Consider the following 16,186-nt stretch of genomic DNA (forward strand, 5'->3'; position numbering starts at 1 on the left):
TGGAAAAAGAAAAACCTTTTAAACCCCTGCATTTTGGCTGCGTTTTGTAGAAGTAAACAGTTTTCTGCAGGACAATTTATCTGTTGATTGTTTAATTTATAAATCTAAATGATCAGTTTATTTCCTAAATTAATTATATTTTCAATCCTCCTCACAGACACTAAACCTCTGTTTTATTGTCCAGAAACTTTAAAAACAGATAAGCCAGAAACTAATAATTGACATGAACTTTAATGAAGATTTAATAGGATAAGATGAGAGAAACCTTTACTCGTCCCACAGGGGGAAATGTCCATGTTACTGCAGCAGCAAAAGTGCAAAATGTGCAGCAAGAATTTCTGCACACAAGAAAAACAAAAAGTCAACATAAATATAAATCGGCCTTAAGGCCAAAAGATCTTAGTGTCCTCAGCAGAAAGAGTGTGCTGTCCCTTTAAGTCCAGTCCAGTTTATGGTTTAGTTGAACATCCAGGCCTTTGTGGGAGTCCACTCTGTCAATGTCCTTTGCCTGGATGCTCACCGGTGATGGTGGAGACTGTGTGTGTGTCCACCACCAGTCTCTCTAGAACTTCGAATGAGGTGTGATGGTCTGTAGTCACTGGGGGCAGATGGAGGGGATTTCTTTGGTGATGGAATCAGATGTCTTCCACAGAACCAGCACCTTCTCCTGACTAAGGCTCAGGTTAAAGAGCTGCTGCAGAGCCTCACTAAGCTGCTCAGCACAGACTTTCAGGTCTGTGGGGCTGATAACACCAGGACCTGGCTGCTGGAAACATAATTTAGCACATTTTCTGTTTTTTTTTTCATGAAAACATTTCACTAGTGAGACACGAATCTCTTCATTTAAGCGGACTCAGACACAGCGTCTCCTCCTCCTTTGCAGGAGTTTGCGTTTTCTCCCCGTGCTTGCGTGGCCACGGAGGGAGAAGGTGGAGCTGATTCCCACTGATGCACAGCTCTAACAGCAGCCGCAGGACTAAGAACCGGCCTGTACGCGGCGCACTCCCGTCATCTCAGGGACCCATGTGTCGGGTACTTTCCCTTTAAAGCCTGACGCAGCAGACCCAGTCCCGCACTCTGTGGAGCGGCAGCTGCAGGAGCGCACGGCTCGGCCCGGGGACGTCGCTGCGCTCGCCATGGAGTTTTTGATGGGGAATCCGTTCAGCACGCCGGTGGGCCAGCGGATCGGTGAGCTGCCGCTTTATTCCACCTCGGTACATTGTAGGAGCAGCCCGGTTCCGCGGGGCTGAGCTAGTTCTGCTGCACACACTCACTCACACACCTGTGGGTCACTGCAGCCGGCTCCTCTGAGTCTGCCTCGTTTTTCACGATGGCGACGCGTTAAAATAAGACGTACACGTCTGCTTTTTTATTAGTGTCGGACAGGACTTAGGGTGTGATTGACGCGGCCACTGCGCAATGACGTGACGGGGGGCGGGAGCAAGACGCTGCGTGCTCGCTCTGATTGGCTGTTGCAGTGCCGGCTCGAGCTGCCAATCTTCCTGACCTAAATCTAATTTACACCGGGCTGCAGCCTGATGGTTAGTCAATAAAATCAGTGACTACGTTTCATTACAGGTCCATTAGAAGCCTTTACACTCTGCTGCTAAATGTCCACTAGATCATTACTGATAAATAAATGTGCAATATCACACTATATGTGCAGGATCATTTTATTCTATCTTAATGTTATGTATCTGTATTGGGAATTTTATATTGAAATCATTTTAAAAGGTTTTCAAATGCTAAAAAATGTTGACTTAATTCTGTAAAGTGCCCTGAGATGATTTTGTTTTAAACTGGCGCTTTATAAATAAAGTTTAATTGAATTGAATGCAGTAAGACTAAGAGAAACAATCACATCAATAATAAAAAGTGTCAGATAATAAAGCTTTAAAACAGCCCAGAGAAACTAACATATCGACCGGCTGCAGTTCACGTTTAGTAAATGTTTTGACACCAGAGTAGAAGCAGTAACGGTAAAGTACATTATAATACATTTACAGTACAATGCTTTTAAAGTTGCAGATGTAATTACATGTTTATAGACGCATTTAGAACTGTCTAACAAAGCTGAAGAACCTGATCTTGTACATAAACTATGGTTTGGATTCAGAGGCTTTAGCACACAGAGATGGAGCTTTCACTAACAGCATGGAAAATAAAACTAAACAGCAAATTTGTCCGCTCATAGAAACAAACTGCTCAGAGTAGTTATCTGTCTTTAGACCCTGATGTCACATAGGGAAACCTCCTCCAAAAAAGCTCTAACAGGGACAAAACAAGAGAGCAACTGAGTCCGTGCACCATACTCAGAACACAATGGCACAAAACAACACATGACAGCAGCTCGAGAGCCACGATAAATAACAAATCCCTCAGTGTTATTGACAGCTCACATTTTTTTACTTAAAGTAAAGATGCAAAGATTGATCCATGTGGATCCAATGTAGTCAAAAAAAAGATACGTTGAACTTTGATTGCTGTCCTGATTCTGCAGCTCCAAAGCAGATGAACACTTTCTGTCTTACTTTGCATATGTTTTAAATTCTATTGCACATTTGACTGTGCTCTGTGTTTACTGAGGCTATAGCTCAGCTGCTGTGGTTAAGGATGGCAATGGAGAACCGGTTCTAAATTGTGACTCCGACTGGAGTCATGGTGGAGAGCGTTCAGACTCTGAGACGATGAAAGAGATGGTGCAAACCTGTGTCGGCATCGATAAGATAATCGATTAGGAGTTGGACCAATGTGCTGAACCAGTACATTTTTGTGAATTTTTCTGCACGAGGATCAGAGTTTTTATCTGATATCAAGTGCAAGAACGAATGATTCTAATGAATGAACTGCTTCTCATTTGTCGCGTGACAGAGCGTGCGACCTGCTCCAGCCTGCCGTCAGAAGACTGGGCCCTCAACATGGAGATCTGTGATGCCATCAACAGCTCAGAGGAAGGGTGTGTGGCTTTGTGTGTGTTATCTGTGTCCATTGGGAACTAACTAGTCCGCTGCAGCTCACGCAACATTTTGTGATTACAGACCCAGAGACGCTGTCCGAGCCATAAAGAAACGGATTATAGGGAACAAGAACTTCAAGGAGGTCATGCTGTCACTGACTGTGAGTTCAGTTTTATTCTGTGCCTGTTGTCACTCGGACACAAAATGTGGTTTGATTTGTTGTGTCCCTCGGGCGTCAGGTCCTGGAGACCTGTGTGAAGAACTGCGGCTACAGGTTTCACATGCTGGTGACGACCCGGGATTTTATAGAAGGGGTTCTGGTCCGGTCGATCATCCCGAGGAGCAACCCTCCACTAGTCGTGCATGACCGGGTGCTCAGCATCATACAGGTAGGGCGCGAGGCCACGTGCAACAATTCGCTGGATTTTCTTGTAGTAATTTGTGGTTGTCTCATGTCAAGGCGTGGGCTGATGCATTCCGTAGCTCACCTGACTTGACGGGGGTGGTGTCGGTTTACGAAGACCTGCGAAGGAAAGGACTCGAGTTCCCCATGATAGAGCTGGATGGATACTCACCAGTGCAAGAACCCAAAAAGGTGCAAAGGCAAGCGGACGCCCATGGTTTCCCTGCTGGTAGTTGGGTTCTTACCTCTGCTCTTTTTCTCTGTGCCTTCGGCTGCCAGACTGTGCCTGGGAACGGGCCTGCTGTCACTTCTCTGCCTGCTGCGCTCCTTTCCTCCAAACCCCCGCTCATCCCAGCTCAGACCTCAGAGCTGAAACAGGCCCTAGAGGGATCAGGTGCCCTCACTCCCAGCCAGGTGAAGGGCCCTGCTGCTCGTCAGTGGGAAGCTTTAACATTTCTTATTTGCACTGTGCTCTTGATTCCTGACTCAGTGTCCTCCTACAGAATAGCTTCACACACTTTCAAGTGTGTCTTTGAACTATTGTCAGGTTCCCATGTGACTGAAACAGGTTTTGCTTTCTGACAACTGTCCCCTGTAACCGCCCTGCTTACACAGGCCTCAACCTGCGTTTCTAACCGAAACAGTTCTTGGTTCTTTAAAGTCCAAGAAACTCCTATGCAGCAACTTGCTTCCCCTCAGCAGGGCAGAAGCCCAAATTAACACGTAGCCCCCCTCTGTTCCAACTTAATCTATTTACTCCTTACTGTCTGTTTTAAATGACCACTACAGCTCTAATCCACGTCCAAAAGAACAAATCTGAAACGCCCTGAAACGAAAGGTTCCAGATCTGTCAAAAAACACTGACCCCAGACTTTTTCAGGAGGTAGAATTTCAGCCCAGAAGAGCTTGGTTCCTCCAGTAAAAATGCAGGTGAGGGGCCAAATCCACGGTCCTCACTCTGTGGAAAAGGTTATTTGGAAGACAACACAAGACTCCAAATCACCCACATTAACTGGATAACTTTTAAATCCACAGCCACTTTGGAACAAAGTTCCTGTTCTGTCACTGCAGGTTAACACAACAAACTCTAAAACCAGTCTGCACAAAATTAGCTCCCTGGATTTCGTCCTCATGCATTCATGGCGAGTAGGAACAAGAGGAATGTCTGAAAAACCTGATTCATGTCCATATGCACACCTGAAAGACAGTGGATCTGTCCTTTTATTCATTCTTGCCTCCTACTCCACCATTTGTCTTTGGAATGTTAACGCTGTGGAAATTGAGGAAACCCTGTTGATCTTCCAGGTGAAAATGCTGAAGACGGAGCTGGGAGTGGTGCGCAGCAACCTGACCACGATGTCAGACATGATGAGTCAACTGGATCCTGTCACGGTAAAACTAGCAGACATGGAGCTGCTGGAGGTAAAAAAACACTAAACTACAGTAACTCCAAATATCCTGTGCTCTTTCCATCCAATATTGTGGAGTAAAGCTGCGTTATCCTTAACTGATCTCCTGCCGTTTGCATTTTTGTGATGCATCTGGCCCCTCAATCACCCCACCCCCCCACCCACACATTGTTTGTCTGATTGTGTCATTAGCAGTTATACACAGTGTGTAAGGAAATGCAAGACAGGATAGTGAAGATCCTCCCCAGACTCACCGAGGAGAGGCTGATCGAAGAGTTGCTGGCCACGAACGATGAGATGAACACGGCGTTTACTCGCTACCACAGGTTGATGACAATATTATTATTATTATTATTATTACTCTTCAGCCTCCTCATTAACAAATCAGGAGCATCACGTGTCTCTGTTTCACCCATTTGCTCTTGTTTACAGGTTTGAAAGGCGAGTAACAAATGGTCAAAGTGCTGCGCAGAAGGTAACGAGTTTGGTGTTAATCTACGCACCAGCTCATCACTGGTTACTTTTCTCACGTGGTGGATTTTTAATCAATTGCTGTTTGTTCCATAGAGCCACGCGTATGTCAACTTACCAGACTTCGATCTCACAGCGGAGTCTCTCGACTCGTCGGGCATTGCATCGGGAACCAGGAGCAGCTCACTCAGCCATTCAAAGTCGGACAGTTTGTCCAGTCAGTTGGCCAAACTTAGTGAGTCTGACCCATTTTCTCTGTGTCGTTGGTACTTTACAAATTATTTAACTGTCACGCACAGGTGAGTACATAATGCCCATGAACAGGTAATGAGTGTGTGTGTGTGTGTGTGTGTGTGAGAGAGAAAACAGAATGAGCTCCAAGTCATGAGAGCTGAAGGAAAGTGAAAATGAAAGTCACCCTACATCTTTGTCTGTGTTCTGTCACTGAAAGCTGAAAGGATGTTGAGTAAGAACAGTTGATGTTCATATTTTATGCTGTTGTGTGTCACCTTGTAAATGTCTTGACATGAAGTATAATTTCTTGCAGGTACAAGTGAATCAGACGACACGGTGTCACAGAAAACTCATCAAAGGCCAAGGTACAAAAGCACCTTTCCTGTCCTTTAAGATGTTGACAGTAAACCCAAGTTCACTATATGTGGTGGTAATTGTGAGGATGCAGTTGCAGGAGGTTACGTGGAAAGATTGTTAGTCAGCAGTAATAGAGAAACTTTTAAAATAGTATTTGACAAACAATAGGCGTCAAACTGATGTTTTCCGGGCACCATGTTGTGAGGATGCACCGCCACATGAGGACATTAGAGGAGTTCCACCTTAACTGTGCCCAACCTCCACCAGATTTAAACGACCTTTAGTCAAACAAAACCACGGGTAACACTTGGTAACCAATCTGAGGTTTCATACCTCACAAGATGGCGGCCCAGTTTCCTTAGCACAACTCGTTCTCTACTGTGATGCTTCATTACATTGGATATTATTGGATAAATGGTGAAAAGATCTGAGAATCTGAGTATGTCGCTAAAACAGTTGGCTATCAATGGAAAAAAGGTGAAAAACTAGCAGATACAAGGATTTAAAACAAAACAGCTGGAACCACTGAGCTAGAACAACTGCTGCCAGAAGAACATTAGCAGAGGTGTTGATCTTGGCTTTGGAGTTCATTCTGACTAAGATGTGTCCCTCTGTGTGAACCTGCATTATGACCAGTTAACCGAGGCATAAATGTTGCGTTTCAGCGAGCAGAGCGAAGTCACGGTGGACGGTTTGGCTCAAGCTCAGGACAGCCAGCTACAAACCCCAGGATCGGTGAGCACAGTTATGTTATTCAGTCGGATGTACTTTTTCAAATTATTTTTGAAAAACAAGTCACAGCATAACACGATGTAGTGTGCAAATGATGACAAACAGCTCAGTGTATCATGAATGTGGTTTTCCATGCAAACTGTGTGTCTGAAGGACGACAGCCCAGCCTCCACCCGCAGCTCCTCACCAAAGTTAGACTGGATGGTTAAGAGGGGAATGGTGGGTCTGTGTCCATGTATTCAGCTCTGCAAAGCCTCTGTCTCCTGGTTTGGTCACTGGGTTTCACTTTGACTTTTATTTTTGTGGTGTGGTTTGCTTTCACATGTGCTGAGGTCATTAAGGTGTACTTGGAGTTTGTGGCTACGCCCTCCACAGAGCATGTGTGGTTTGCACCGTCTGGATCCACCACATTGTTTTCATACCTGCAGTTCTCTTTATTTAAGGCTTTGCTTGCTGACACGTGGTCGTTCTTTTGTGTTGTTGGTGGTTTGTAGCTGTGTTACATCTCCATGGAGCTTGTTGCCTGTTCTTCATCTGTTGCTGCTTCTTTCTTAGATTCCTGTCAACCAGTCCAGCGTCATGGATGACATAGAGACCTGGTTAGCACTAGATGATGAGGTCGGTGACGCTTTTCATTCTGCTCAACACACGAACATATGTTTTATTTTCGTTTCGTGATTCATTAAAGGATAATTCTGGTTAATTTCAAACCTTAAATCAATGTGGAGCTGCACAAAATGGACCTTTCATCTTGTGCCAGCATCAGGTCACATTTAAATTTGTTCCAGGACTTGCTGGAGTTTGTGTTCCATGCAAACATGCCGAGCTATGAATTTCTCTTCAGGTTATTTGTTGTCTCTTTATGCTTATTTTGTGTCTTTAACAGACATCTGTGTCAAACATATCAGCTGTAAATGTAACAAACAAACAAAATCAAAAAACCAAGTACCAATAAAATGAGTACAAATAAATAAAGCATGTAAAAACATGTTAGTAACATTATTTTGGACACAATCTTACTGCCAGAATTATCCTTTGAATATATTTCTAAATTACACAAGTTGTGTGTCTGTGCGTCAAACCAAATGTGTGTTTTCTGTTTGTGACACAGTATGATGACTACGAGGACTCGGACGGTGTCACCAGTGCAGGTGAGGGTCTTTACCTTTACTTCCATTAGTTTGAAGGAGCTGCTTTCACCATTCAGTATGATTTAGTGTTCGTGTGCAGCATCGGTGGATTTAGTGAGCAGGTAGTTGGGATGCAAACTACTTTATGTCTAAACGCGTGAATCATGTAAATCTTTTGAAAGATATTTCCAGTGGTGGCATAACCTCCCTTGTCTAGGTGACCATCAGTTTGCGATTGTTGTAATTTAAGCTCAGCTTCCTGTATCGAGCCGCCTGTCGGATCCTACGTTAATGTTAATGACGGCCGGCTGTGCGTAAATCAAAGGTGGTTTAAAGACGGTGAGAGGCATCACTCTGTAAAACATCCGTCTTCTCAAACCATCAGTTTCCACAGAGAGAAACTTTTCCCCGTTAAAAACTGCCCAGAATCAGGGTTTTCGGTAGTTAAATTGGTCACCGGATGGAAAATAAAATGGGTTATTATTGTGTTCGTCTGCAAAAGACATATTTAATCAGGATGTGATGTCTTCTGCTGTTGTGCATTTATTCATGTGTGCTGAGCATCTTTGGCACAAATAGGTCTTATTGTAGCTGCAGGTTGTGAACATCCATTAATCTGCCAATTAAACCAATCTGTCCTCTCAGTCCAGAGATGTTAATGTTTTATTTATGGTTTTAGTAACTGAACAAAAAGAAGGCTAAAAAATTCTAATTACTAAAAAAATTCAAGACTCGATTCAAGACTTTTCCCCTGATAATCCTGCTTGTCTTTCTCTGCAGAGTTTAACAGGTTTTTGGAAGGAAGAGTGAAAGCAGCTGAGCGCCTGCCATCAGTGCGAGCTTCCTCAGAGGATACCAACCACTCAGAGTCCTAAAAGCGAAACCTGCCAAACTAACGTCACTCGTGAAGCTTCTGCCCCGTCGCCTGAAACGGGGGCTTCTGTTTGATGAACTGCTCAATGGTACGTGGAAATTTCAGCGTAAATTGGAGGAAGGACGTCGTGTTTACTGCGCTTTACTGCAGATCAAACTTGACTTTTAACTGATAAAAATAATATTATTTGATGAAGGACCAAGGTTTTTAGAGGGTTTGTCAGTGTGTAGAATGCAAACATTTGCACATTTTCTATGGTTACATTCCTGCTGTTGATGGAGATGGGATATTGTTACTAAAGCATTTTGCAACATAGATTATGTATTATATTGCTGTTAAATATATATATATTGTCACATGACGATGGGTTACAAACTGTCAACGTAGCAAACACTGTAAACTTGTGTGTAGAGAAGTTCAGTCACGTGGAGCATTTGATGCTTCAAATCAATACTGATGAAGGCAAATGGAATTTTTTACATCCAGCTTTTCCTTATGAAGATGTTCTACTTGATATGTAACAAATTCAGGATGGATGTTTGTCATTTATTAAACTAAAACTATTAACTGAAGTCTGTGTGTTTGTTTTCTGACCTCAGAGTGCAGCTTACTCTATGAGGCAGGTTGTGGCTCTGCAAGTGTGCGACCGCTTTACTCGTCCCATTAATGAGCTTTGACTTGTGAGTTTGGTCTTGGGGGGGACACAGAAAGATATTTAAATATTTAGGGCAGTACATTTTCCTGTTTATCAGACTTAGTTTTTTTGTAGAACCATTTTAAGATTTACATTTCTTAAGATCATTAAATAAAAGTACGTATACTGTGAAAATACTCTTCCTACATTTATTGCAATCTGAAATAGGTAAAATCTGTAAATATAATAAGAAGAATGCATTTAAAGTAGAAGTGCTTTGTGTCCCCGTGTGTTTTTCTGTCGGAGTGTCATTAGGTGCAGCTACTTTTAACATTGTTGTACAGAACTCCAGGTAATACAGCAGATTATCAGCGATTCATTTAATGATTCTTTTTTTGTGTATTAGTCATGTGTTTTATGTGCAATCATTTAATTTTTAAAATAACAAGTACTACATGGCACCAATCAAGGTAAATAAAGAAGATTACACTTGCTCAGGTGCTGTATTTAAGTACACTTCTGTGGTACTTTACTTCACAACTGAGGACAACAGTTGAAGTGATTTGTCACGTGTGCCGTCAGTGAAGCGATTTAAACATCTGATTGGACGAAACAAGGCACCTGCCACGTGCTCTGTCATCCAATTGGTCCGCCGTCCCTACGCCCACTGCCGTTGCGTCACGCAGCCACGCCAGTCTTCTCCTGGACGTTTTACCGTCATGTCTGTTGGAAAAGCTGTTCGAAGTTTGCTGATATCAGTCCGCGGGACTCTGCGGCCCTTGGCCCCGGCTTCGAAGCGGACCTATACCGCCGTCGCGGAAGCCCGAGCGCTGCTGGAGAACGAGCTGGAAGCTATCCGAGCTGCCGGGACGTGGAAGGCTGAGCGGGTCATCACGTCCAAGCAGGGTCCTCAGATCCGCGTGGACGGCAGCCGCGGCAGTGAGTGCTAGTTAGCGTCACCTTAAACGAGTGAACAGATTAGTTATCAGGTGAAACCAGTATCCAGAGGCAGGAGGCCACGCGCATCTCCGGTTAATACTCGTTTAACTCTACGACACCTCACAGTGAGATATTGTACTTTTACCTCCACTCAATGCATCTAACACTTTTAGGTACTTTGGAGATGATTACAACCAGCTCATAAATGCTAATGGTTGAAGCTGTGAGTACAAAAACCTGCTTACAATGCAAAATGCACCAATACGTAGTAATAATCATTCTGGAACTGCAGACTCAACTTTTAGGGGAAAGAGATTTTGAAGAAACGCGGTGTGAGTTCAGTAAAAGTGGGTCATTTTATGTCAAATGCCCCCGAGCTGTTGCTATAACATCTAATAACTCACACAGATTATGTATTTATGAAATGAGACAAACCTTTTAACAAGCTGTGTTAACTGCAGAATATAATTATTTCAATATGTCAACATTAAACACAACAAATGTTTTAAATACCAAATACTGTTTGTATTCACTTATTTCCTATTTAAATTCTGTATAAATCTATATATTTTAAGGGACATTTACTGGTAGGGCTTTGGGTTGGGATGCAAAAGCTGCAGGTTTGACTCCCACCCCGCCAGGTGTGGCCCCGCCCGCCCCGCCCAGCCACCAAGGGCCACCTTGGTCTGCGGTCGTTAGCCTGGATAAAATGGCAGGTTTGCTGCAGGAAGGACATCTGGTGTAAAAACTAAATCAATGTGCGGAACACGTCCCACTGTGGTGACCCCTGAAGGGACAGGCCAAAAGCCATAGACATATAAATACATATATTTGAGTTGTTTGTATGTATTTATATTTTACTACATACACATTTGCAGGTGTGGTTGTTGTGGGGGGATGTAGGTGGTGAAAAACATAAGCTCTACATCTAACATGCAAAAATCGGATTATGTTTACGTAGGTTCTTAAAATAAATGAGTGATTTTAAAAATCCCAGCTTATGTTCTCGTTTATTTTGTTTATTATAATACTAATAATAAAACTGCAGAAAATTTTATATTGAACATGATTTGAAAAGCCGTAACAATTAAAGTAAATGTGGGATGAAATTAAAATGACGTGTATTCTTATTCTAGAACATGATCCAACACAAAGTGATGTTATTATATTACAGTTTAATACTTAACAAAGCTCTATTTACTTACAAACTCTCCTGGTTTTTTTTGCCTCGTATTCACGTACTGGTTCACTTTTGCAGACCCCACTTGACCCCACAGTCCCATGCTTTGTTTTTCTTTGTGCTCGTATTGTTGGACTTTCTATCAAAGAAATGCACAAATGCAGAAGTTTTTGTTGCAGGCTTCGCTATTGTCTCAGGGAAGATGTTCATTTTGTAGATAAAGGCTTAAAACAAACGACCATCTAAACTCTCTCTCGTAGGCATTTTGAATTTCTGTGCCAACAACTACCTTGGTCTGTCCAGTCACCCTGAGGTGGTGCAGGCTGGGATTGATGCTCTGAGGTCCTATGGTGCTGGATTGAGCTCCGTGAGGTTCATCTGTGGGACACAGGTGTGTTGAGCAGTGCACCGCACAGCACCAACACCGAATCTAACTAACCTAACACACAACTCATTTCAGTGACATTTACACTGTGTTAATAGGACATACACAAAAACCTGGAGCAGAAAATTGCAGAGTTCCATGAGAGAGAGGACTGTATCCTCTATGCCAGCTGTTTTGATGCCAATGCTGGACTGTTTGAGGTATGTCATGGTCTACACTTGCTATTTCCAGCAGAACAATGAGAGACGAAGATGACACATCCACAAACAAGCTCAGCAAAGATAAAACTCACATCTCCACTGCAGGTTCTACAGCTTATCAACTGGTACCAAAATTTAAATCTATACAATTTAAACAGACAAAAAATGTCACGTGTCACGTGGATTGTCCATAGGCGTTATATAAAGTGAACCGTGACACTACCCATCGGTTTGCTTCGGATCCTGTTTCCATAGATTATGGAGAAGTAGATTGTGGATTACAAGTGGAGCATACATGGAAAAAGTCTTCATTCTTCTGGCGTTCAGCTGTAAAAATGACATGGATATTTCATGCATTTTCAGGCCGGTAAAGAAACTAGCATCTTGTTCTAGTTGAGCCTCTTGGCTCCCTGCAAACATAAGTGGGGATAATTACATGATTGATCACACAGTGCAGGGCTAGTTGGGAAAACAGGAACCTCTGATCTATGGGCTAAAATGGTTTTTGGACCCAGTGTACATCATGTGATAAATGTAAAAAACAAATTCACTCTTTGCAGCTTACAGTCGGCACCGACTTTTCTTCTTGAAGCCGGAACCATCTAAATAAGGACTGGGGGGTGTTTTGTTTGGCTCACTACCTCAGACCAAACACTAGCTAAATGAAAACACCGACCACGCACCACAGTCAGCTACTTCATTAGTGAGTCACCTGTTTAAACATGTAATACAAATTAAATTCTACAATTTAAAGATGCAATAAGGACTTTTTCTTTCTGGCCACTTGGGGGCAGCAGAAACACGTTGTGTAGGAACAATCCTCCACCTTTTCAGGTGAACCAACCAAAAAACTCCAGATGTTGTTCTGTCTCCACCATCTCCTCAATACAATGTCCTTGTTCCGCTGCTAATACCTTAGTTTCATTTTTCCAGTTGTTCTCTCATCATTTCCACTTGTCTTTAACACACACTGAACCTCAACAAAAGCGGCATTACAGAAATTTTGCTGAGGCTGATGTTACTGTCACACCAGGTTCTGATGGGCCCAGATGATGCAGTGCTGTCTGATGAGCTGAACCACGCCTCCATCATCGATGGGATCCGTCTGTGTCGAGCGCGGAGGCTGCGCTACAAACACATGGACCTCAATGACCTGGAGAACAAGCTCAAAGAGTCTCAGGTGAAAATGTGCAGTCAAGGTCAATCATACTAAAATACAGCCTGATATGTCCCAATTTTTCATCAGAATCAAGGAAATAATTTCCTTTTTGCACACGAAATGTAACAGTACAGTTGGATAGTGATGATTTTGACTCTATTCATGATTCATTTATAGGAGATAAGTGCAAATGTTACCATAACATAAACACAAAGAAAATGAAATTGCAGTTAATAGTAGTTTGACAAGTTGACATAGTTCAGCCTGAACCACAGTGACAGTTTATTCACAGATGTAACAGGTTATTGAGATAATAATCAGTTTCTTATCTGCGTCTATGTTCCGTGTCACATCATTTGAGTTCCTCATTACGCTGTGTCAGGATCAGGGTCTAGTATTGACAGCACTGTAATCCGGACTCTGTTTTTTGTCCTCCTCAGTCGTCCCGTATGCGCCTCATCATCACAGATGGAGTCTTCTCCATGGACGGAGACGTGGCTCCTTTGCCAGGAATCTGTGAACTGGCTGAACAGTACGGAGCCATGGTGTTTATAGATGAATGTCATGCCACTGGCTTCCTGGGGCCACGGGGCAGGTGAGGAAAACGTATCTCCGGATTTATTAATTATTCATTTATGTTTGGTAAAACAGCAGCAGCATGACAGTACTCTCTTTATCTAACTAACTCTGCACGATTTGCAGAGGGACAGACGAGCTGCTGGGTGTGATGGACAGAGTCCACATTGTAAACTCCACCCTGGGGAAAGCACTGGGAGGAGCGGCTGGTACGTTTTTTCCAGCATCTCAGATATCATTTTATTAACAAATGTGTTGTGGGGAACACATAGACAAACTTGTGCACAATTAGCAGACACAAAGCAACATTAGCGTTTACGTCACACATACGGATTCGAAGTGTATATGTGTATATCTGGTGCTGGGCTCCGGTGAAGCTGGAGTTCTGGCCGTGTGTTGTACTGAGCGAGTTAGTCACATGATCTGGACAGACACAATGAATGGGGGATAATTCTTTATTAGTTTTTCTGTGAAGTACGATGAGCGGTGGTGTTTGTCGCTTTGGGAGGAAAACATCAGGTAGGTGTGTAATATTTTTTATGTAGCTTCATATTTACCGTACAGACGTGCGAGTGGAATCTGGTGCGAACACACTGGCTATGTCACACTAACTCAGACCCTCTCTGCCTTTTTTTTTCACTCAGGTGGCTACACAGTTGGTCCTAAACCCCTCATCGACCTGCTGAGGCAGCGTTCGCGGCCGTACCTGTTCTCCAACTCCCTCCCCCCTCCCGTGGTGGGCTGTGCCACCCGGGCCGTGGAGCTGCTGCTCGCCTCCAATGAGATCGCACAGAGCATGGCGGCCAAAACCACGAGGTGCATGATCTAAAGGAGGATGCAACAGAAGCAGATTTAGTCTGTGTTAATGTTAAAGGAGACATTCATATGTAGGACTAGTAGTACTATTGGTGGTAGTAGTAGTAGTGTAGTCTGCTGTGTTGTGATTGTACTTTAATGTCTTACATGATGATGACTTAAATTTTTTTATCTATCCAGGTTCAGGAACAAGATGATGCAGGCTGGCTTCACCATCGCTGGCTCAGCTCACCCCATCTGTCCCGTCATGCTGGGTGACGCGCGGCTCGCCTCCCTTATGGCCGATGACATGCTGAAGCTTGGTAAGAAGAAAAAAAAAAGCTTGAGTAGTTTTAATTACAATGCAGTATCAGTACGCAGCCCTGAACCCAAGCTGTTCAGTTCAGTTTGAAAAACATCTTTGTTTGAAAACTGCAGTAGTATATTGTACCTTGGTACAATTACTGTATTGGAGCACATATTCAAGATACTTGTTACTTAGTGTTAAACTCTATGAGAGGATCCTATAGAATATGATGCATTGCTTTAGATTAAGCTGCCAATAATCCTGTATAAAGTAAAATTAAAATGAGTTCAGTTTTAAACAACCACGGCAGTAAAATGCTGAATTCACATCAGTAAATGAGTAATATCAACCTAAAAATATGAAATAAAATAACTGTTCTCTATAATTAGTACATTTATCTACTGTATTTTAAGTGCAGTTTAATTCTAATACCTGAGTATTCGGTGTGTATTGCTACTACCGTCAATGGTCTTGGTAGTACTTCCACCACTAATGTAGTACATTAGGGAATTAATGACAAAGACTTTGCAAAGCACAGAACATGTTTCGTGCAGTGTTAACGAGCCCCCCACCCCACAGGAATCTACGTCATCGGATTCTCCTACCCAGTTGTACCCAAGGGCAAAGCCAGGATCCGAGTTCAGATTTCAGCAGCGCACACGGATGAAGACATCGACCGCTGCGTGGAGGCTTTCATCCAGACTGGCAGGAAGCACGGAGTCGTCTCCTGAACTGGACTGCGAATCACTGAAGAACCTCAAACTGCTTTGCTTTGCACATCATGCTGCCTGTTACTCCTGATCGGAATGATGTAACTAATCTGTTCCGTTTGTAGGTCAACAAGAGTTTAATGGTGTTTTGTGATTGCTTGGCTGAATAAAACACTTTGGCTAAAGTGTGCTGGCACTTTAACAACAGCTTTTAAATTATTTACATGAGGGACAAAATGTGTCTGTCGCATTCTTGTTTTTCGTGAGATGAGTTTGTCTCGTTTGTTAGTGTGACACACTTTTAATGACTGTAAGGAAAAACCGGATACGTACCTTTATTAAAATCAACTGTCACCGCATTCATTAAAACCATGGAACAAAGTCATGCACAAAGTAACCCAATACCGCAAAAATCTAAACGAGATTAAAAACGTTGTCAAAGATGCACAATGATCTGCAATTCACATTATAATTATTACATTTATAAAAGCACATGAAGTTATTAAAATCGGCTCCATTGTTACCAGCCACAACATTAAAGTGATGAACACAATAATACAACAGTCAAATAACATTTACATTTGGTACAAGTACTGAAACCTTGGTAGTTTTAAAAGTAATACTTTGACTGCAGGGTTTTAACTTCTAACCGGGTATATACTCACTACACTATTTTCTTTGTACTTTTTTCACCAATGTATTTGACTATTAATATGTCAAACATCATACACCGC

General features: G+C 42.8%; 2 protein-coding genes across 7 annotated transcripts; both read left to right on the top strand.

Annotated features, from left to right (window-relative positions):
* Window positions 1-300: 300 nt before the first annotated feature.
* tom1 (target of myb1 membrane trafficking protein) lies at window positions 301-9,139 on the top strand. 6 transcript variants are annotated; one of them, XM_067476695.1, is made up of 16 exons: window positions 304-1,188; window positions 2,872-2,956; window positions 3,039-3,117; window positions 3,197-3,346; window positions 3,418-3,552; window positions 3,640-3,774; window positions 4,666-4,752; window positions 4,962-5,095; window positions 5,202-5,244; window positions 5,337-5,475; window positions 5,788-5,839; window positions 6,497-6,566; window positions 6,717-6,782; window positions 7,119-7,181; window positions 7,675-7,714; window positions 8,474-9,139. In XM_067476695.1, the coding sequence occupies exons 1-16, from the start codon at window positions 1,137-1,139 to the stop codon at window positions 8,566-8,568; spliced, it is 1,425 nt and encodes a 474-aa protein (XP_067332796.1). In that variant the 5' UTR covers window positions 304-1,136; the 3' UTR covers window positions 8,569-9,139. The 6 variants fall into 6 exon arrangements, with proteins under 6 accessions (XP_067332799.1, XP_067332796.1, XP_067332795.1 ...); XM_067476694.1 differs by having other exon boundaries at window positions 305-1,188; window positions 4,666-4,782; window positions 4,965-5,095; XM_067476693.1 differs by having other exon boundaries at window positions 308-1,188; window positions 4,666-4,782.
* Window positions 9,140-9,873: 734 nt separating this feature from the next.
* gcat (glycine C-acetyltransferase) lies at window positions 9,874-15,671 on the top strand. The gene is made up of 9 exons (XM_067476699.1): window positions 9,874-10,140; window positions 11,581-11,711; window positions 11,804-11,905; window positions 12,939-13,085; window positions 13,505-13,659; window positions 13,767-13,849; window positions 14,285-14,456; window positions 14,637-14,758; window positions 15,322-15,671. The coding sequence occupies exons 1-9, from the start codon at window positions 9,921-9,923 to the stop codon at window positions 15,471-15,473; spliced, it is 1,284 nt and encodes a 427-aa protein (XP_067332800.1). The 5' UTR covers window positions 9,874-9,920; the 3' UTR covers window positions 15,474-15,671.
* Window positions 15,672-16,186: the final 515 nt, after the last annotated feature.

Source organism: Channa argus, chromosome 15, assembly GCF_033026475.1.
Source record: "Channa argus isolate prfri chromosome 15, Channa argus male v1.0, whole genome shotgun sequence".
Classification (NCBI taxonomy): domain Eukaryota; kingdom Metazoa; phylum Chordata; class Actinopteri; order Anabantiformes; family Channidae; genus Channa; species Channa argus.

Excerpts from the sequence above, each read along its gene's own strand:
- tom1 (XM_067476693.1), top strand. The coding sequence starts at position 1,137 with ATGGAGTTTTTGATGGGGAATCCGTTCAGCACGCCGGTGGGCCAGCGG. Across the intron at positions 4,783-4,961 it reads CAGACATGGAGCTGCTGGAG|CAGTTATACACAGTGTGTAA; the intron begins GTAAAAAAACAC and ends TTGTGTCATTAG. Across the intron at positions 6,783-7,118 it reads GGATGGTTAAGAGGGGAATG|ATTCCTGTCAACCAGTCCAG; the intron begins GTGGGTCTGTGT and ends CTTCTTTCTTAG.
- gcat (XM_067476699.1), top strand. The coding sequence starts at position 9,921 with ATGTCTGTTGGAAAAGCTGTTCGAAGTTTGCTGATATCAGTCCGCGGG. Across the intron at positions 13,660-13,766 it reads TTCCTGGGGCCACGGGGCAG|AGGGACAGACGAGCTGCTGG; the intron begins GTGAGGAAAACG and ends CACGATTTGCAG. Across the intron at positions 14,457-14,636 it reads ATGGCGGCCAAAACCACGAG|GTTCAGGAACAAGATGATGC; the intron begins GTGCATGATCTA and ends TTATCTATCCAG.